The 20,656-nt window shown below is 55.0% G+C and overlaps 1 protein-coding gene across 1 annotated transcript in view; it reads right to left on the bottom strand.

Moving 5' to 3' along the window:
- MYO1F (myosin IF) overlaps positions 1-19,925 on the bottom strand; it is a 31,674-nt gene extending 11,749 nt beyond the window's left edge. The window contains exons 1-16 of the mRNA XM_027584576.2: positions 19,788-19,925; positions 11,617-11,754; positions 11,053-11,142; positions 10,876-10,970; positions 10,389-10,476; positions 10,186-10,275; positions 8,061-8,192; positions 7,768-7,899; positions 7,430-7,562; positions 7,044-7,240; positions 6,261-6,341; positions 6,052-6,138; positions 4,972-5,058; positions 4,309-4,476; positions 3,148-3,233; positions 564-645 (exon numbers count right to left, since the gene is read on the bottom strand). Of these exons, the coding sequence (XP_027440377.1) occupies positions 564-645; positions 3,148-3,233; positions 4,309-4,476; positions 4,972-5,058; positions 6,052-6,138; positions 6,261-6,341; positions 7,044-7,240; positions 7,430-7,562; positions 7,768-7,899; positions 8,061-8,192; positions 10,186-10,275; positions 10,389-10,476; positions 10,876-10,970; positions 11,053-11,142; positions 11,617-11,754; positions 19,788-19,790 (1,689 nt within the window). The 5' untranslated portion in view covers positions 19,791-19,925. The remainder of the gene's footprint in view (positions 1-563; positions 646-3,147; positions 3,234-4,308; positions 4,477-4,971; positions 5,059-6,051; positions 6,139-6,260; positions 6,342-7,043; positions 7,241-7,429; positions 7,563-7,767; positions 7,900-8,060; positions 8,193-10,185; positions 10,276-10,388; positions 10,477-10,875; positions 10,971-11,052; positions 11,143-11,616; positions 11,755-19,787) is intronic.
- Between the last annotated feature and the right edge of the window lie 731 nt (positions 19,926-20,656).

Here is a 20,656-nt window from a genome sequence, read left to right as displayed (position 1 = left end):
TAAGCCAGTCACAGAAGGACACATCCCGCAGGAGCCCAGTCCCAGGAGGTCCCCAGAGGAGTCCCGCCCACGGAGACAGAGAGGAGAGGGTGTGAGCCGGGGCTGGGGCAGGGGGTGGGGAGTCCGTGCTTCGTGGGGACAGAGTCTCCGTGTGGGGAGATGGAAAGTTCTGAAGAAAGTTCTGGAGACAGTTTGGGGAGATGGAAAGTTTGGAGACAGATAGTGGGGGTGGTGGCACAATGGGAATGTGCTTCATGCCACTGAGCTGTGCACTTAACAGTGATTAAAATGGTACATTTTATGTATATTTTACCACAATTCAAATTAAAGTGGTAAGTAACCAAAAGACCAAAAAAATTATTGAGATGATGGTTCACTTTTGGATTTAGAGAGTTAGGGGGGACTTCAAGGAAACTGGTCCAACCTCCTCACTAGCCCCAGAGCTGGAAGAAGACCCTGCAGCACAGAGGGCGCCAGAGAGAGGAGTGGAAGCTCCAGGACGAGAGAGAGACAGACCCCAGCCCTCCCCATGTGCAGCTTCTCCTCTCCTGCCCCAGGCCCACCTTGATCTTGGAGCCAGCCGTGCTGGGGCGGCCCTTCTTGTCTACATCCAGCTTCTCAGGAAAGAGCATCCGGAGGAAGGCCCTGGGCAGGAGGACAGGAGGAGTTAGAGGTGCAGCTGAACCTTGGGTGCTAGCACAGTTGTCCCTGCGTGTGGGGGGTGTAATGGTGAGAACCGCAGAGTTCATTTTGTCCTTTTGGTTCCTTGATGTATTTGCGCTGTTCCTTCTGCCGCTATGACCCTGCACGACTTGGGTAGCAAGTAAAGTAGAACAAAGGTCGGTTCAGTAGGAACATCCCTGTAGTGCTGCAGCATCTCGGCATCTCGGGCTTTAGGGGCAGGTCCCCTTGTAGGAACGATCCTACACGCACAGGCTCACGTGTGAGCGAAGAGGTACAGACAAGCGTGCTCGCTGCCTGTGGTAGTCTTAGATAGGCTCAGTCTAATTGTCCATCAGCAGGGGATTGCTTCGACATTCTTTGCTCCAGTCACAATCCCCTCCCTCATCTCCTCAGCAAGGTCTTCTCCGACCGCCATGACACAGAACGAGTGCACTGCTCATCCATACATATTCGGGAGGATGAAAAAGTTCTGGAACGAGGGAGTGGGGATGGTTGTGTGGCATTGTGAATGTGCTTCACGCTACTGAGCTGTACAATGCAAAATGGTGAAGAAGGTGAACTTTATAGTGTGTGTATTTTATCACACTTAAAGTAAAAAAAAAAAAAAAAGAGTGAATGATGCCCACCACACGCTCTAGCCCTTTATCAACGTAGTTCTTCTATCCAGTGCTTGCCCCAGTGGACACCAGAATCACCAGGAGAGCTTGTGAAAACACTGGGCCCCCACCCGGTTCCTCTCGAGTTTCTCATTCACATATCTGGGCTGGGGCTCAGTAATTTCTAATGAGTTCCCAGGTGGCACTGCTGCTGCTGGTTCAGGAACCCTACTTTGAGAACCACGGCTCTGTGCTTTCCAGTATGGCGGCCCCTGGTCACTGGTTATTGAAGCCCTTGAGACTTGGCCTGTCTGAATCATGATGTGCTGGGAGTGTTAAAATGCATACCAGATTTCAAAGAGTACCGCAGTATGGGGCAAGAGAATGTAGTCCATTCACTCTTAATTGATTCATATTCATTCATTCTTAATTTTTGTATGGATTGCGTGTCGAAATGATATTTTGGGTATATTGGGTATAAGAAAACATTTTTAAATGTCATCTATTCACCTCTTTACTTTTTTTAAAGTTTATTTATTTAAGTCATCACTACCCCCCAAGGTGGGACTCAAACTCATGACCCCAAGATGAAGGGTTGCGTGCTCTTTTGACCGAGCCAGCCAGGCGCCTCTCACCTTTTTACTTTTTAACTGTGCTTATTAGAAAATTTAAAATTACATGCTGGGACGCCTTGGGGGCTCAGTGGGTTAAGCATCTGCCTTCAGCTCAGATTATGATCCCAGGGTCCTGGGATTGGGTCCCGCATCGGACTCCCTGCTCCGCGGGGAGCCTGCTTCCCCCTCTGCCTGCCATTCCCCCTGCTTGTGTTCTCTCTCTGACAAATAAGTAAATAGAATCTTTTTTTTTTTTAAAGAAAATTTTTAAAATTACACATGTAATGGGAAGAGGGGTCGACCGCCATTTGGCACGAGGGATCTTTTGGGTGTGATGCAAATGTTCCCAACTGGGTAGTGGTCATGGTTGCACAGCTCTATACATTTCCAAAAAATCACTTCTGAAGTTGGGCACGTTTCATGGCATGCAAATTGTACGTGAAGATGGTTGTTTTAAAGTCATGATGTACATAGCCTGGATTCTACATGGATGTGGAATGTAAGGCAGTGAGGCTCTAGATCGTTGAATCTCAAACTCAAATGTGCACGTGGTTCTGGAGGAGGCACCGGGGGCATCTTGTTACAGTGCAGATCCTGATGTCGTAGGTCTGGGGCGGAGCCTGAGATTCTGCATTTGTACCCAGCTCAGAGGATGCTCCTGTTGCTGGTCCAGGAGCCGTAATTTCAGCCTCTTACTGACCACCGTCTTATGCCTTTCACGCGATGCTATATTCTATTTGCCTTTTTTTCTTCCAGTTCCATGCCTGCCTCCCCACTTGGCTCTCCACTCAGTGAGAGCAGCCGTGTTCTCTGACCTCTCCAGTCTCCTTCCCCACAGGTTCCAATAAATGGTGCTTGGCACATGGCAGAGCTTGAGTAAAGTTTGGAGGTTAAAAAGGCAGAAAATGGAACCCGGTATGCCGCTGTGGTCAGGGAGCTGGATCCATATGTGTTAATGCGGAGAAATGCAGGGTGCGATGTGTTTTCACGGTGTACCAGGGGACACCGTCTACACCCTGCATGGACTGGGCTTGCATGGGGGAGGACTGGATGGGCCATAAGGAACCACCCCTAATGCTGTCCTTACTTCTTCCTGTGGACCTTGGGCTCCTGTTTAATCAGACCCGGTCACTAGAAACACTGTCCCTGCGGACAGCCACCCCCCACAAAGCATAATGGGAGCTCCCAGGAAGATGGAGAGCTTCCCAGCCTCCCCCCATCCCTAAGCGGATTTGTGCCCGGAGGCCACTCACTGCTCACTGGTCTGCATCAGCTCTATGAGGTCAGAGAAGAGAACGTCCCGGTTCCTCTCACAAAAACCGTTAACGTCGTAGGAGACCTGGAGAGAGACAGTGTTGGGGGAATGAGGGGCTGAGGCCTGGGGGGCTGCTTACAGCCCAGGTGGTCAGGGGTCCCGTGGGGACCTGCCCTAGGTGACAAGATGGAGCGGTACTTATAGTTCACAATAAGGGGCAGGAAGCTGCAGCATGGGCTTGGGGTCCCCGGAGGTCTGATGTTCAAGTGCAGATTGGAGGGCTGGGGCTGCAGCCTGGGCCGGAGGCAGGGGGAGGCGGCAGTTCTAGCCCAGAGTGGGGGATGAGGTGCTGCAGCCTGGACAGAAGGTCCCTGGGGGTCTGCTGTTTAATTTGAAGTCAGGAGGTCAGATTGGGTATCTGTGTTGTGGTCAGCTGAGGGGCTGGGGTTGGTGTCAGGAGGGTTCCAGCACTGGCTGGGGATCCATGGGGGGCTTCAGTCTGGCTTGTAGGCTGGGTCCGCCATCCAGGGTGGGGGGCTCTCCATACTCCTGGTTGCTGCTATTCCCTGGCTGAAGGAGCATAGGAGCTCTAGCCAAGTTTGGGGATCGGAGCGCTGCAGGATGGCCAAGAGACCCCTGGGGCTGTCTGCTGCCCACCTGAGGTCAATGGGAGCGTCTATAGTCCTGTCAGTTGGGGAGAGGACTGTGGCCAGGGTCAGAGGCCGGCGGATTTCTATAGTCTTGGGTAGGGGTCTGTAGGGGGTCCCAGCCCATTTTGGAGCTTACAGCTTGGGCCTGGGGTCTTTGAGTTTGGGTCAGAAGGCTGTGTCCTGGGTCAGGGGGTTAGTGGGGTCTGCAGCTCAGATCGGGGTGTGGGTCTGCTGCCCAACGTGGGGGTCAATGGGAGGGAGTTTCTGTCCCGTTAGGCGGAGCTGTCCTGTCAGTAAAGAGAACTGTGACCTTGGTCGGGGGCGAGTGGGGGTCTCCGCAGCTCTAGCTGAAGGAACAGGGTGTGGGGCCAGGCCAGTTCCTGGGGGGTCAGTGGGAGGGGTGCAGAAAGGGGTCGCGGAGCTCGGCAGCTCTAGCTGGGAGGTCCCTGCGGGCTGCTGGGGAGGCGGCAGCCAGGTGGGATGGGCGGGGGGCGGGGCACACCGCGCACCTTGCCCGCGTAGTGGTGGATGACGAAGCCCGAGCTCCAGCTGTTGAAGTGCTCGTGGGTGCCCACTGCCGCCTGCAGCTTCTGCAGCAGGGTCTGGTCGGCGCCGCCGCCCGTGGCGTGCATGGTGGCACACACGTCGTCCAGGACGCTCATGATGCCCGGGGGGCTCTGTGGGTGGGGGAGGCAGGCAGCAGCTCAGCCTGGCCCGGCCCTGCCCCCATCCTGTTCCCAGAATGGGGAGGGAGTGGAGGAGGTGGGAGGTGGGGGGCAAAGGGGGTGTGTGTGCAAATACAAGAGCAAAAGTGCAAATACAAGAGAAAGGGGCGTGCAAATACAAGAGCAAAAGGTGCTCTTTTGGTGTGCCGGACTGCTGTGGAAGCTAGTTGGGGTGAGGAGCCCCATAAAGGACCCATGCTCCTTTCCCCTCCCCAGACTGGGATGGCCTGGTGGGGCACCTGTCAGGGTTGACCCCTCTGTCCCTGAGCAGGCTGCCCTGGGGAAGGTTCGTTGAGTGAGTGGATGAGGTGGCTGGTGGGATATTTCAGTGTGCTCCATCTGCCCTTAGCGGGGAGCAGGGGTAGAGAAGGGGCCCTAACCCACCCCCTCCTCTCCCGGGCCCAGCTCCAGACGCAGCAAGACGTGCAGAGCTGGCCCAGTCCTCACCAGCTTGTTTTCAATGAGGTCGCACACGACTTTGTTGTTGAAATATTGGATGGGGGTCCAGCGGATGCCCTCCTGTACATATTCCTCCTGGGGAGCAGCAAAGGGGGCAGGGATGGGGGTGGGTGTCTGGACAAGGATGTGCATGTTTCTAGAATGTGTGCCTCACAGGGGTGGGTGAAGGAGGTGTGGTGGGTGTCTCCCTATATCTCCCTATCTCATCACTCAGGACCGTCTCCAGTAACAAAGCCCGTTGCCCTGTATGGGGCAGGCTGGGACCGCCACCCCAGACCGCCCTTGATCACCAACAGACAGGAGCTGGTGGATAAATATCCTGGCTCCGTTGCTTCTGGGCTGGGTCAACTCGGGTCTGTGCTACAAAGTGTCCCCCCAGGGCTCAGCAGAAATTGGCCTCAATTGCCTGCAGTGTAACCTGCTCATCAATACACCTTATTCTGGCTTTTTTTTTTTTTTAAGATTTATTTATTTGTTTGCGCGGGGGAGGCAGGGGCAGAGGGAGAGGGAGAGAGAGAATCCCAAGCAGACTCCCCACTGAGCACGGAGCCCGACCTGGGGCTTGATCCTAGGACCCTGAGATCCTGACCTGACTGAAATCAAGAGTTGGACGCTTAACCAACGGAACCACCCAGGCGTTTCCCCCCCCCACAACTTTTTTTTTTTTTAAATATGTCTCCCACTTCCTCACTCCTCTCCTGATATTTGCCCTGAATCCTTGTCTCAGGCTCTGCTTCTGCGGGATTGGATTGGATGAAAACACCAGGAATTTTTGTGCCTCTCTTGCATGGCGGTCTCCCCAACACTGCAAACAGTGCCTGGCACACAGCAGGTGCTCAATAAATAATCATTGGAGGAATGACCAAAGAGGCTATGCCACAGCCCTTGTCAAAGTTTTAGAGGCAGAAAACTGCTTCCATAGGAAATGTCATGACGGGGCCTGGACAGGTCAGCAGAGAGAGGTGGGAATGGGAGGCTTGGGGGGGGCGTTTCCCCTGGTTGCTCAGCAACCTTCATGGTCCTGCCCCCACCCTCAGTGCCCCCTGGCTCCTGGCTGCCCCTGCCCACCTGCTCAGCTTTCAGGGTGAGTTCGATAAAGATCTGCTGCAGCTTCTCGTTGACAAAGTTGATGCAGAACTGCTCAAAGCCGTTTTTCTGCCAAGGGAGGCGAAGGGTGCTGCCATCAGTGAGCTAATGCTGGAGCCTGCTGGGGCCACTGGGCTACCGCAGGAGGCTCAGGGAGGCACGGGGTGCGGGCTGGGGAGCAGAGGCCATACCTGGAAGATCTCAAAGCCATAGATGTCAAGCACACCAATACTGTACTCCTCCTGGGGCTTCTGCATAGCGCGGTTGATGGCCTGCAATGTGGGCGGGGAGAGTAGGGGAGTGCCAGCTTGTCACACTCTGTGTGTGCTCGTGACCATGTTCGCAGGCTGTGTCCTCTCTTGTCAGCTCCTCTCCTGCCTTCTCCAGCTCTCTGTCCCCCGCCCCCAGTCACCGCACAAGAAACCCAGGTGTTAGAAATCCGGGTTCCTACCTTGGGAGCTCGCTTTGCCTCTTAACCATTCTGCACTTCTATTTTCCCATCTTTAAAATGGGGGTAATAATGGCAGCCACTCTGTAGGGCTTTATAAAGGCATTAAATTGACGCATGTAAAGACACTTGGAACGGTAGCTGGTGGAGGCTAAGCGTTCTGTAATGTTGGCTCCTAGAGTATTGTCATCGTGTCTGGCCTTGACACGTCCAGTGCATCCCTTCGTCCTCCTGACAGCCCCCTTGTGGCTCTCAAATGCACCCATCTGTCTCTGTCCCCACAGCCCTGACCCCAGTCCAGGCCTGGATGGTTCCAGCAGCCCCCTTCCTCCCGGGCTCCATGCCACAGCCAGACAGAGCCTCCTCCTAAATCTTCCACCTGATCCCCTCCTGCCCCTGCTTGATGCCTCCCATTGCCGGGAATTGGTCAGGTGACTGTCAAGCCTGCCTTCCCCACTTGGCTGGTCTAAGCCCAGGGCACTGTGGGGCAAGGCCTCTCCCACTCCCTGGCCCTGGCCCCTCTCACCTCCACGAGAAAGTCGAAGAGACGGGCATAGAGCCCCTTGGCCAGGGCATCGCGGGTGTAGGCCGCCTGCTCCACGTTGAGGGTCACGTCGATGGACTCGCTGCGTCCGCCCCAGCGGCTGTCCATCTTGCGGCTGGTGAGCTTCTCCTGTAGCCGCCCACTGTCGATGCCCAGCAGGTAGGCAGGAAAGGCCAGAACTGCCAGGGTTGGGGGGAAAGAGAGCAGCCAGTTAGGCTCTGGGGCCTCCTGTGGTACTTCCTTTGCCCTCCTTTGTGCCCAGTGACACAGATATTGTCCTCATGGGTTCTAACCCCCTGGGGCCCTTCTTAGGAGGAAGCAGTTGGGATACACACATCCACCCCACCCTCCCCAGCACCCACACTCACGGTCCACACTCTCCACCCGGGCGTAGTTCCCATCTTCACAGAAGCTGATGTTTCCCAAGTGCAAGATTCCCGCCACCAGCTGCAGGACCAGCTGCTGGATGTTGGGCGGGATCCCAATGACCTGCATGGCATTCTGCAGGCACAACAGGGGCAGAACCTGTACCACGGATCGCCACCTCTGCCCTGCCCTCCTGGGTTAGGCTTCTGGGGCCACAGCACGGACGCAGGGAGTCACCTGGATCCCTGTCTTGCCTATTTCACCCGCTTGCTGTGTGGCCTGAGGCAAGTCCCTGCCCCTCTCTGGGCCTCGGCTTTCTAGAGTGGTGGTCACTGCTCACCAAAGTCTCACTGAAGTCGCTCAGGTCATCGGTGCCATCCACCTTGTAGGTGTCTGATTGGAGGTAGTAATAGTAGTCGGGGGTCATGAGCCCCAGGTTCTGCCGCTGCTCCTGGGAGGCTCCTTCCAGCAGCTGGAGGGCGAGCAATGCTCATGCAACTGGCATTGGACTGGCACAACCCTTGTGATGCCCCGATCTTCACTGTCCTGGGCTCCGGGACACTAACCCTCCCATGCCTCCCCTTGGGCTCTCCCTCTGCCCCATCCTCACCCTCACGGCCCCTTTCCTTGCACCTGATAGTAGATGTGGAAGTTCCTCTCGTTTTCGTTCTGCATGACCACACGGGATTTCTCTAGCAGGAAGTTGGAGATCTTGCCCCCGTCCGGCTCCCCGCCACGGCTGAACTGGATCTCAAAGTACTTGCCCTGAAGCCGAGAGAGCCAGGTGAGGTGCCCAGGGTTCCCCGGGGGTGCAGGTAGGGGAGGAACAGAGGATGGGTCTTAGAAGCCCGGCCTCTTTCCCACATGATCTCAACTCTCCTCTCTCCACCTCCCACTTATGGACTGGTCGCTCTCTGCATCAGCTCCTTCCCCCCAGCCTCTGTTTAAGCTGCTCCTTCTCTAGTAACTTCCCCTCATCAGGGCACCCAGCCCTGTGCCTGGCACATAAAAGTACCCCATTTTATTGACCACTTTCCTGGTCCTTCGACCACAACGCAGAGGCCTCCGTGTCCCTTCGGGCTGCTGCTGGTTTCAGTGATCCTGGCTCTCTCTCACAGGTTGTCCCTGAGCCCCGAGCGAGGGCCCCACAAGCCCTTTCTTTGGTCTCTGACAATATCTGGGTTCTACTCTGGTCAGAGGTTGGAGGGCAGAGAAGCCCCCTTACTTTTTCCTTTCTGCCGCTGTCATGCAATGACAATACCCATTACATCATCCCACTACACAGACACCTGTAATACAAGACATATACCTATTTTATTGTACAATAAAATAATATAAAACATAACTATATGTTGGAGGTTCATCCATGTTGTTGTGTGTATCAGTAGTTTGAAAATATATACTGTGTGATTCCATTTATATAAAGTTCTAGAACAGCTGAAAAATGGTGGGAAAAAAAAAGACCCAGAGGAGTGGTTGCTTCTGGGATGAGGTGGGAATAAAGGTTGACTGAAAAGGGAAGGAACTTTCTGGAGTGACGGTGATGTTCTATGTGTTGATAAGGCTTTGGTTGCACAGATGCATGCATTTTTCTAAACTCAGTGAATGGTCCACTTTAGATTTATGTGTTTTGCTCTATGCAAATTTTACTTTAAAAGAAATGAAAGAGCACTGCAAATTTATATTGGACTATAATTAATGATCTGCATGCTGATGTGTTGGCAGGGCAGAAAGTGTGGTGTCTGCTCTCTTACTTTTTAGTGCATCAAAAAAAAAAAAGATGAATAGGGGCGCCTGGTTGGCTCAGTCAGTGGAGTGTGTGACTCTTAAACTCAGGGCTGTGAGTTCAAGCCCCACATTGGGTGTGGAGCTTACTTAAAAAAAAAAACATATAAACAGATGGAGTTATGATAAAGTGAGCATAGCAAAATGTTAACGATAGATCTCGGAGATGGGCAGCAGGTGTTCATTATACCATTCTCCCAATTTTTCTGTGTTTTATTTTTTTTTAAAAGTAGGCTCCACGTCCCTTGTGGAGCCCAATGCGGGCCTGAACTCATGACCTTGAAATCAAGAGTTGGATGCTCAATTGACTGGGCGACCCAGGTGCCCCATTAAAAATTTTAATAATAAAATGTTGAGGAAAATACTTAAAATATAATTACATGATGAATATGTTAGAAATAAAAATATAATTAATAATATTTAGGGGAATAAAAATCTTATTAGTGTATGGAATTTATTAAATCATTTCATGTGTAGGTATTGGACTGGAATTATTGAGGTCTGTGAGATGGGTATTAACATCATCCCCACTTTGTGGATGAGAAAACAGGAGCCTCAGGAGGTTTAAGCTACTGAAACATTGTTGTTGTTTTTTTTTTTTGTCCAAGCCACAAATCTAAATAGTGACAGAATCAGACCATAAATCCAGATCTGTTGGCCTATTCTGTCTTCCATTAGGCTCAGCACTAACACCTGACACAAAGAAGGAGCCCAAGAACAATTTGTTGAAAGAAAGAATGAATGGGAGAATTGGGAACTGAACTGTGAATAGGAAGGGATGTAGCATGGTCACAGCCAGGGAAATAATTAAGAATGTTACGAGTCCAGGCTTCTACAGTTCAGCTGATGGGGGAGGCTTTTTCAGGACTACAAGCAGGAAGTGAGTCTCCCATCCAGGAGCGGGGCGCGTGCGTGTGTGCGTGCGTGCGTGTGTGTGTGTGTCAGTTGCTCCAAAGCGGGGCTGCAGACTCACAAAGCGGCTGGAATTGTTGTTGCGCACGGTCTTGGCATTGCCGAAGGCCTCCAGCAGCGGGTTTGATTGTAGGATGATATCCTTCACGTGCTGGGAGCAGAGGCAGGTGGAGGTGGGAAGAGGTCAGGACGAGGTAGGTTGTCCTGGGCGTTAATTACTGTGCCCCTGGGGAGACCCAGCCCATCCTTCTGTTCTCCCCTCACCTGGACCTTCTCACCCCCGCCAGACACCTTGGAGATGTAGCCCATGATGTATTTGGCTGCCACGGTCTTCCCAGCTCCACTCTCTCCACTGGGGGTGGGTGAGGGAAAGAATGATCAACGGCCATCGGGGAGGGAAGGTTGGGGGGGTAAGTGCCCTTTCTAGTGCCTGATCATTCATTCATTCATTCCCTACTATGTGCCAGGCACTATACCAGATTCTGGGGAAACAATAGTGAACAAGACAGACAAAAATCCCTGCTGTCTCAGAGCTGACATTTTGAATGGACAGGTGGACAATAACAGAATGAAAGAATAAATATATCATGGGTCAGGGGGTGACAAAGAAAGTAAAGCAGGGCCAGGGGCAGAGAGGGACAGTAAGGTTCTGTTTGGATCAGGAGTTCTGAGCAAAGTTCCCCAGGGTGCTGAGGCTGTTGTGGGCCCTGGGCAGGAGGGTGTTGAACCCCCTCCCCCCCACTCTCTGTACCTGATGATGACACACTGGTTCTCACAGTCAATGAGCATGTTGCGATACATGTTGTCCGTGAGGGCATAGATGTGCGGGGGATTCTCGTACTGAGCCTGATGGGGAAGGTCAGGTCTTAGCCCAGGGCTAGAGGCTGGGGGTCCCGGGGCTATGCCTCCCACCTGGCCCCGGTCTTACCGCGCCCTGGTAGAGGTCGATCTCGCGGTCAGTGAAGTAAGGCATCTGCTTGAAGGGGTTTACGGAGATGAGCACGGAGCCAATATAGGTCTGGGGTGCCGTTAAGGGCTGTGCGGTGTTCTGGCTGGCTTTGTTCCTCATGGGCCCCCGTCCCCTAAATCCTAATCTCCTGGGGCCTCCAGAGCCCCATTGCTCAGAGCAAGAGAGGGAGATACTCAGATGTGCTCTGGGTCTTTTCGGGAAAACACAGAGCCAGGTCCAGAAAGGAGAGATGGAAGGTACTGTGGCTGAGCTACCCAGGGCAGAGGGAGCAGTGAGGACCCCAGCAGCCCCCAAGCAGAGCCCTGCTGTCACTCCCATCTGTCCCCTCCTCCTACCCGATGCTCTCACTGCCCATCCCTCCTTCTGCTCATTTGCTCAGGCATCTGTCCATCCCTTCCGTGCTGCAGTCTCTCTGCCACCCTTCTCTGCGTGCATCCACGTGCCATCCCTCCCTCCACTGGTCAGTCACCCTCCTGTCCCTGTCTCCATCATCTGCCCGCCCCCGCCCACCGCGCAGGGTACAAAGATGTAGTCGTCCATGAAGCGCTTGCGGAGGTTGCCCACGATGGCGTCCTCGGTGATCTGGGGCAGCAACACCATGTCATCCACGCCGCTCTGCTTCACGTTGTGGCTCTGCCAGTGGAAGCGCTCCTTGCTGCCCTGGGGTGGGGGTGGCCAGATGGGAGTGAGCCCCTGCCGGGCAGTGAGGGGGGGGTAGGAGCGGGGGGTGGGGCACGGCGGGGGTGGTCCTGATGTCTCAGCGCCCTCGCCTGGCTCACCTCCATCACCTCCCTCTGTCCACCCGCCAGCCTCCTTCCCCAATTCGGGGACACCCGGGGAGGTGGGGGAGGTGGAGTCCGGGCTCCCTGCCCCAGAGGAGGGGGCTCTGTCCTCCCATACCTCCACCTAGTGTCCCACTGTCACGGATGCCAGGCCCAGGGCAGGGAAGAGTGTGCTCGGGGCTCTGGTGGCTGTGAGAGGGGAGAAGGGTCGGGGGAGGCTTGTTTGGGGGGGTTGACTCACCCTCTTTCTCACTTCTCTGTGGCATTTTGACCTGCCACCCACCCTTCCACCTCTAGATGGCCTGCTTCCTCCTCCTCTCCTCCTCCCTCATGGTCATGCATCCTAGCCTGTTCTGGCTGTCACCTCTGTCCTCTGTGCCCAGCCGTGACCCTGCTCCTCGGCCCCCACGGCTTTCCCTTCTCATTTCCTCCCTCAGTTTTTTTTTTTTTTTAATCATGTGAGACTTTCCTTAGGCCCCTGGGAGGGGACTCAGACACAGGCTCCCTCCCAACAGACCCCTCCTCCAGGAAGCCTGCCTGGAATGTTTTCTCTTTTCAGCCCGACTGAGCTCATCCAGCGCCTCGGACACTTAAACATACTGGCTGTCTCAGGTGCGCTCTGTTCGCTATACCCCTGCCATGGAGGAGTCTGGCAAACAGGTGAGTGATGGCGGCCCAGAGCTTCCCTGGCAGGCGTGCTCATGCCTACATGAGATGTCCCCCCTCCAGGAAGCCCCTCATTCTCAGACCAGGAGCTCTTGGAGGGCAGGGACTGGGACTGAGTCCTTTCTCAGCTCTAGGAGGGATGACCTGACGGATGAACAGGGAACAGGGGCAAAGAAAGAAACCCAGCTTCAGAGGAACACCCCAAGAGCAAAGGATGCTGGGAATCAGAGGCAAGTCCTCAAAGCTGACCAGTGTTTGCCACACAGATTCCGGGGAAGAGAGATGGTGCGTGGGGCGGAGAGGATGCAGGCAGGCGTGGAGCAGGAGGACCGTGTAGGACAGAGGTGTAGGAGGGGCTGGTCTCTCTTGGGGACCCTGGGGAATTCCTGAGCAGGGGAGTTGCAAGGTCACATTCTGGACATGCTGACAACCAGAGCAGTGTTCATTGAGGAATGCCCACAGACATTAAATGAGGCCAATTTTTGGTGGGGGGTAGATCTGGGTTCCAATCCAGGTGGGGTGATCCAACACCGCTCTGAGCCTCAGTGGCCTCATCTGTACAATGGGAGAAGCAGCCTCACTTTCCAGGGCTAACAGGAACAAGTAAACTGCTCTGGGGTACAAAATCCAAAATGGGGTGAGGGGCTGGCACTCCTCTCCAGCCCAAGGAATGGTGACGATGGGCCCTGGGCAGAGGGGTACTGGACGGAATTAACATTCACCAAGCGCCTATGACATGCTTGATGCAGGGGGGCCAGGGGTGAAGCCAATATTATGAGCAGTCCTCATGGCAGCTCAGGGGAGTCTAGGGGCAGAAAGTGAGGCTCGAGAAGTGTTTGACACTTGACTACGGACCCGGCTCAGTTGTCTCCGAGGGTGTGGGACTGGAGTGTGGATCCATCTGACAGCAAAGGCCAGGCTCTTGCGTCTACACCCACAAGTGGCTGGGGCCCACGGGGTGTTTGGGCTGGGCCTCGAAAGTCAAGAAGGGCTTTGGTCAAGAGCTGGGAGAAAAGGCGTGCCAGGCAGTGTGTGGGTGCAGAAGCAGGAGCCAAAAGCAGAGGACTGAGCCTATGTGGGGGCTTAGGGCTCGAACCCCTTCAAACTGCTTCCAGCCTGAGCCGTCAGACTGAGTTTTTCATATGGCAAACCTGGTCTCCTTGCTCCGGGGCTGAGAAACCATCTGTGGCTTCCCATCATGCTCCCAGCCATCCCACAAAAGATTCTGGGGCACTTACTCTGTGCTGGTAACTTCGGCCCCCAGGGAAACACCCTTTCAGGCCCTAACCTGGGTGCCTCCGAGCTTTGCTGATGCTCAGGCCTCTGACCAGAACACCTTGTCTGGCCCTCACACTTGGCTCAGGTGACGTTTCCTGTAAGAAGCCGTCCCCAACCCCAGGCCAGGTGGAGGTTCCCTCTGGACCCCCACAACCTCCGGGGCCCCTCACCACAGCCCTGGCCACATGCTGGACACCCTGTACGTTGGCTGCATCTTGTGGTGTGTAAGCTCCTGAGGGCAGGGGCTCGTGCAATGCCTGGCTGCACATGGCGTGGGGGCTCATTTGAATGAGCGAGTTGAAGAGTGGTATAGCCCGTGAATGAATGCAGGGGAGGTCAACCAGGGCCAGGTCCCGAAGGGCCTTGAATGCGGAGCAAAGGAACTCAGCCTTGATTGTCAGCAGCTTGGAGAATTCTCAACAGGGCTCCTGGGGACGCTCTAAGAATTGTGAGAGCATTTTCGGTTGTCCCGGGGATGGGGACTGGCTGGCATTTGGGCTGCAGGTGCCAAATTGGCCCACAAATTATTGCCCTGACCACAGCCCCCACTCCACCCCACCAGCTGCTCATGTAAGCGACAAAACTGTTTATAATCATTGGAATCTACGATCAAATTCTATTTTATGTCTACACAGAAAAGCTAGGTATGTTTTGCATGGCTGACACCCACTCCATCTTCCAGACTACCTGTATCAAGGGAGATTTTAGTGTTACTCAGATTGCACTAAGACTTGCTCGGCATTTGGAAGCTCAAGCTGCTCATGGTGTTAGTGTGGCTGACGTGTCACTTGGCATCAGCTCATTGAGATGCTCCTGTGTCCCCACGTGAGCACCTCGGGGCTCCAGTGGGCGTTCATGGGCCACTGGCCTGAGCATCTTCATCTTTATGTGCATATTTTCTTCCAAGTGACTTTCTCCTCCGCATTACAGGAAATCACGTTGTTTTTGAAACATGGGAGTTGGTGTGTTTCACTGTCTGTGAATTTCAATGCAGGGTTTCAAGGGGGTGCCTGCCAAGGGGTCTGTTATAAGAAGGGGGTGCTGGGTGTGATGCACCAAGAACCCCGGGGTGCAGTGGGAAGGGTGGTGGGGAGGACAAAGCTGTGGGAGCAGCATTGTGCAGGGGTTGGAGGGGATGCCTATGGCAGAGGCTGAGCAGGGCGTCAGCTGGGAGGTTGGAGGCAGCCAGGACCGGTGGGACCTGGAGAGGACAAGGGCCAGCTGGGAGAAGCAGGGAGCCATCGACCGGACCCCCGAGCTGCTGAAGAGTGTCCAGCTCACCGGAGGCTCAGAGGGGCCCCCGTGGAGAGCACTGGCGACCTCATTCAGAAGCCAGATTGGGAGGTCAGGAGGTGTAGACAGGGAGTGAGGATGGCTTTCAGACGGTCTGGCTGAGAAGGGGAAGAGGGAAAGATGCTGTGGGAAGAGGAGGGGTCAGGGAGCAGGTTTCCTGTTTTCAAGATGGGGAGTCCAGAGCGTGTTGGTAAGACGGGATGAAATCTGGGAGCAAAGTGGTATCCTTCATGGGCTGCTGTCATCCAGGGGCTGCAGGCGGGGGTCTGCTCTTTCTCTGAGCCAAGGTCGGTGGGGAAGTGGGTGGGTGGGGGGCTGATGGGGGGACAGGAAGTGGATCCTCTCTCTGAAGACCTCTGAGGGGTGGGGCTTCGGGTGGCAACTATGGTAACCAACAGCCGTCATAAGGAGAGTTAACAGCCCACTGGCACGCACTTACTGTGTGCCACACCGTGGTCTAGGCTTCTTCGGCGAATGACCTCATTTATTGTGCTGAGATCAGTCCTGTGACCAGGTCCGCTTTGTGGAAGAGAAAACTACAGCACAGAGAGGTTCATTGTCCTCTCCAAGGTCACACAGCAGGAAGGGAGGATGGCTGCCCTCAGTCCCATCTCAGGTCAGAGGTGGCTGGGGTTGGTGCTTCAGATCAGATGAAGATGGGGCGGAGAGAAGATTGGTCCTGTCCAGAGCTTCCCGTGGGGGGTCAGTCCGGTCTCTACCCTCAAGCTGGGCCGAGGCTCAAGGCCACTTCCTTTCTGTGATGCTGGCTATGTCTGGCTGGTTCTCTTGGCCCCAAGGACTTGGTTCCTCTTCCTTCTTCCCCCAGCCAGCTGAGTGGCCCTCTGCCTCTTGCAGCCCCTGCCATTCTGTCTCTCTGTGTCCTGCCCCTGGGGAACCTGGAGCCTCCAGATCCACTCCCAGCCCCCTGTGCGGACAAAACCATGGGTTGTTGGTGGTAGAGGGAGAGAAGGTGTTGCTCAAGTGAGTGCGGTGTGTGGAAGGACAGTCAAGAATTTTGGCATAGGACCAGTTGGGTGTGAGGCCTGGCTTGATGGTTGACTGACTATGTGACCCCGGGGAGGCCGCTTCACTTCTCCAAGCCTCGGTTTTCCCATCTGTAGAATGGATTCGATAATAAACCTCCTCCACTGGTTCTCTCACTGACAGGAGTCAGTGAGCCAGTGCAGAGAGGAGGTGCACTGGATGCCTCAGGAAATGGCAGCTGGTGACCCCAAGAGCACTTAGTGATCGGTGTTTCACAGAGGATACAGGAGCTGGTGGGTAGACGCTTGTTGAGGGAGTGAAAGAATGAATGAGGTACAACTGGGACGAGACTGCCGCCTCCTGCCCTGTGTCATAAGTACCCATCTCCCTGTGGCTCCCCAGTCTCCTAGATCAAGTTGAAACTGAATTTCTGAGTCCCTTCCTTGGGGGTGGGAGTGCAATGAAGATGTTGTGGTCACAGTTGACCACAAGCCAAGTATGACTCAACCTGATGGGGCTCTTGTGAAAGAGAGTCAGGGCTGGGGTGGGAGGTGGGAGGTAGCTTCTAACTTTGGCTTTTTGGAGAGACTCCCCCCCAGTCTAAGACAGAGGGCATGTGGAGTGGGGCTTCTGGTTTCTTTGGAGTGGAGATTCCAGGCCGAAATGAGGCTGGAGGGTTGGGCAGCTTGGGGCATGTCAGTACCCCCAAGTCCCCACAGCTCCTCATCTTGTAGGGAGGAGCAGGACATTGCAGGTCAAGGTGGCTGTTAAAAGTGTGACTTTAGGAGTCACTGAGTTAACATCCTCTGCCACTTTTGGGTTGTCCAGCAGCTCATGTAACCTCCCTGGAAGGGAAGGTTATTTCCTCATCTGGAAATAGTGATGGCTATTCCCTCATCGGGAAAGTGGGAACACTGAGGGCTATAGGCCTCATGGGGGCAGCTAGCCGTGCAGATTGAATGAGGTCAGGCTTGGGAAGCAGAAACACTAGCTGTCCTCACCATGCCCAGCGGCAGCAGCCTGAAGCTGGCCGGTCCCACAGGCTCAGGGTGCAAGGCCAGGAGGAGGGGCTGGACGCGGGAGCTTTTGCAATTTGCCCTAACTGCTCTGGCCTCCTAGCTCCTGGGTGCTGATGAGAAGAGCCCCAGATGGAGAGACTAACGAAACAGCCACTTCCTTCCTCGTTGGGGTCCTGTGAGCTGTGGTCGCAAGCAGGGAGGAGATGTGAAGCTGCCATGGCAGCCGCTGCTGGGGCCGGCCCCCAGCTGCTGTCCCCCATCCCCACCCCCCACCCTGGCATGTCCCTGCAGCCTTGGTCCTGTCCTCCCCCAACTCAGTGGGGTTCTCGGGCCACACCCTGCGTCCCTGCACTGTGCAAACAGCATCCTCGCCTCCAAAGGCTCTTGAGGTCCCTCCTCCCTTGGGGGGAGGGCTCTCAGTTTCCTTTTGGCCTAACTGGAGGGGACAGGTGGGGACCCTTGTCCTTCTAGAGTCCTCTGCCCCAACTCTCTCTTGGCCAACAGCCTTCTCTGTCCATCCCCACGGCTGCTGCCTGTGCACCAAGCAGCCACATCACTGTCTCCCTGCTCTGTGTCTATACTTTACAATCACCCTTACCCTCACCCTGCCACCACCACCACCAACTGGGGACGGTCAGTTGTTGCCTTCACCCACCTTGCCATCAAAGTCAAACAAAAACTGCTGAACCTCAGTACCAGCCCCAGCAGTCAACATCAAACAGGAAAACAATGATGAATCGCACCACCAATTTCCCTAGCATCACCCACTGCCGCGACAACCACGCTCACAATCCTGGCCATAAATAACCACACAGGACCAGCTACCATGGAAACAGCCACTCCAAAACCAACATGGCCAACCAACAGCAGAAGAATGCTATACCATCCCCACACAACTCCGAAGGACAGGGACCACCAACTGCCATCGTTCCACGGATCAACCCTGACAATGACCCACCACCGACTGCAAACATTCCACACTAGCTGGCACCAAAAGCAACCATCACCACCACCAACACACCCATGAGAACTAGTCACTGCCAACTTGCAACAACAGACAGCAATGAGCACCATCCCCGCCAGTGGCACCAACAACCCAACAACCAACAGCGACTGAGAATGAGTCACCTCCACCCACCAACATCACTAACTCCAGCAATGACCAAGCATCACCCACAGTGATGGTTACTATATAGAGTGCCTAGTAGGTGCTCTGTAAAGCACTTTATGAACATTGTTTCATTGAATCTTTCAACACTCTTCCTGGCACTTGTCATCATCGCTCCAGGAAGAAATCAGCACCCCTAGATAGAAGTATTAGCCTCGTGGGTGGGGTCTGCTCTTTTTTGCCCCCTCTGTGGTCCTCTTGGGGGAGTTTCTCCTCTCCCACAGCCCGTCGGCGTAGCAAACCATTGACTAAGCATTTCATATGGCTTCCTTGGGAGGGGTTGCTTTTCTTTCAAGTAGCAAATCATTTCCTGTGTTCTTTTGATCAAAGTCGGCCCATCTGATCCCCTGAGCCCTCCTGCCTTGGCTCCTTCTTCGAAGAATTTCCATCCCAAGCCCAGAGCTCTAGCTGATGGTTTGGTTTGTGAGTTACCCAGAGGGGTCCTTGGCCAGCGATGCCCAATGTATCCTCGGCTTTCTGAAGTCAGGAGAGGTTCTCTCTCAGACTAACACAATCCCTGCCGCTTGGTCTACCACCCAGCCTCCTCCACCTTGGTCAGCAGCTACCTGCTGCAACTGCCAGGAAGACTGCAGTTGTCACCACTGGCTCTGTGACTGTCCCTGCCACATGCTCTCATTGACAGACTGACAAAAAATGAAAGCTGAAGTGGCTTGCAGGAGCGGTGGGGGCAAATTTTCTAGCAGCCCGGGCTCTCTCTTCATGTGTGTCATGATGCTGCTGGGTCTAGACCTGTGTCAGTGACAGTCTCCTGAACCCTGTCACCTAATCATCATCGAATCTCAACCTCACCCAGGTGGTGACACCTCTGGCCGCAAAGTATCCCCTGACATACATGCTCAGAAGGGTACCAGTGGTGGTGTGGCCGTGCCGGGTCTCACCGTCTTCTGTTTCTGGGATTGCTATGACCAGGCCACCCCTACACAGGCAGGATGTCACCACACCATCGCTGCCCCCCATTGCCCATTCGACCCAGCTTCTGCTCCCAGCTGTGGACTCAGAGCGGTGGAACCGACAGACTTGCTGAAGTTCTGAGACTTTCCCCGACTACTTTCTACATCTCAGCTGACTTCCAAATATGACATATGTGGGAACCGAGGCCAAGAGAGGGGAAGTGACTTGCCCAAGGCCACACGGGAAGATGAGGGACCCAGCCGGGCTGGAAACTGGTTCCCGAAGCCCCGAGAAAGGGGTCTGTCCTTGTCCCTGCAGATACCGTGTGATCCCACAGGGTCCTCCTCTGTCCTTCAGTTACTGGTCCCTCCTTGGTCCTCCATCACTACTCTGGCATCCTGGCACCACCAGATGTGAGCTTGGTCCCTGGTGAAGGATGCTGGGGGCACCTGAGCTGCAGTGAGGGACCCCCAAAGGGTCTGCTGTGCCCATCCCCACGGCCCCACCTTCTGATTGGTGGCATCCAGGTCACCTCCACCTGGCTGGTGCCCCCCACCCCTGCACTTCAGGGCCCACCCTTGAAGGACTTACCATGGTCGGAGGTTGTATCGGGCTCCTGGGGAGTGCCTGGATGGGTCGTGGCAGTGGTAGAGGCTCAGGGTGTTCTAGGGGGTGGCTCGGGCATGGCCTTGCTCCTGCTCCTGCACCAGACTCCCAGCCCTAGTTCCTCTTAGAACAGCCCCTGTCCCACTTCCTTTAGCGGGAGGGGCCACTGCTACAGGGGAGGGAAGCTGGGCTAAGGGCGGGGAGAGAGCTCCAGCTGCAGCTCTGGGGCTGAGGTTGCTGGCCGTTTGGGGCTCTGCGCCTGAAGGGAGAGGTCGAGGATTGATGGCAGCGGCTGCCAGGTTCCGGAAAGGTCCTTTCTCCAACTCCGTGGATAGGGGCTGCAGCAAACAGCACGCAGGTCAGCTGGCTGCAGGACTGACTGCTTGTTCAGAGCAACCTCGGGAAGCACTTGGGCTGCTCATGTCTCTTCAAAACCACTTCAGATGTGCGTCTGTTCCAGCGTCCCTAAGCAAACTCCCTCTTCCAGAGCCGCCTCTGCTGGTCTTTTCCCCAGAAAGGCCAGTGGGGAGCCACGCGGGTTGGGGTCGGGGGCGGGGGTTGGGACGACCCACATCGCGAGTGGAGGTTACCAGGAACCAGGGGAGAGCTGTTAGATCCCAGACTTGGGATGTTAGCTCTGGATTTAATACCCCCCGGCTCTGCTACTTCTGGGCCCCCCACTTTTTTATAAAATGGGGGTGCAGGCCCTCGCCGCAGTGCCCGGCACACATAGGATTCATCAAGTGTTGGCCCATGTCCCGATCTTGGGAGAGCAGCAGGCCACGTCCTGGTCTCCTCTTGACATTTAGGAAGTGGCATTTCGGACAGGTTGTCACCTCCCGTGCCACACAGCG

Source organism: Zalophus californianus, chromosome 1 (assembly GCF_009762305.2).
Source record: "Zalophus californianus isolate mZalCal1 chromosome 1, mZalCal1.pri.v2, whole genome shotgun sequence".
Taxonomy (NCBI): Eukaryota; Metazoa; Chordata; class Mammalia; order Carnivora; family Otariidae; genus Zalophus; species Zalophus californianus.
Note: the sequence above shows the minus strand (reverse complement) of the source record. Positions and strands in the feature narration are given on the sequence as shown.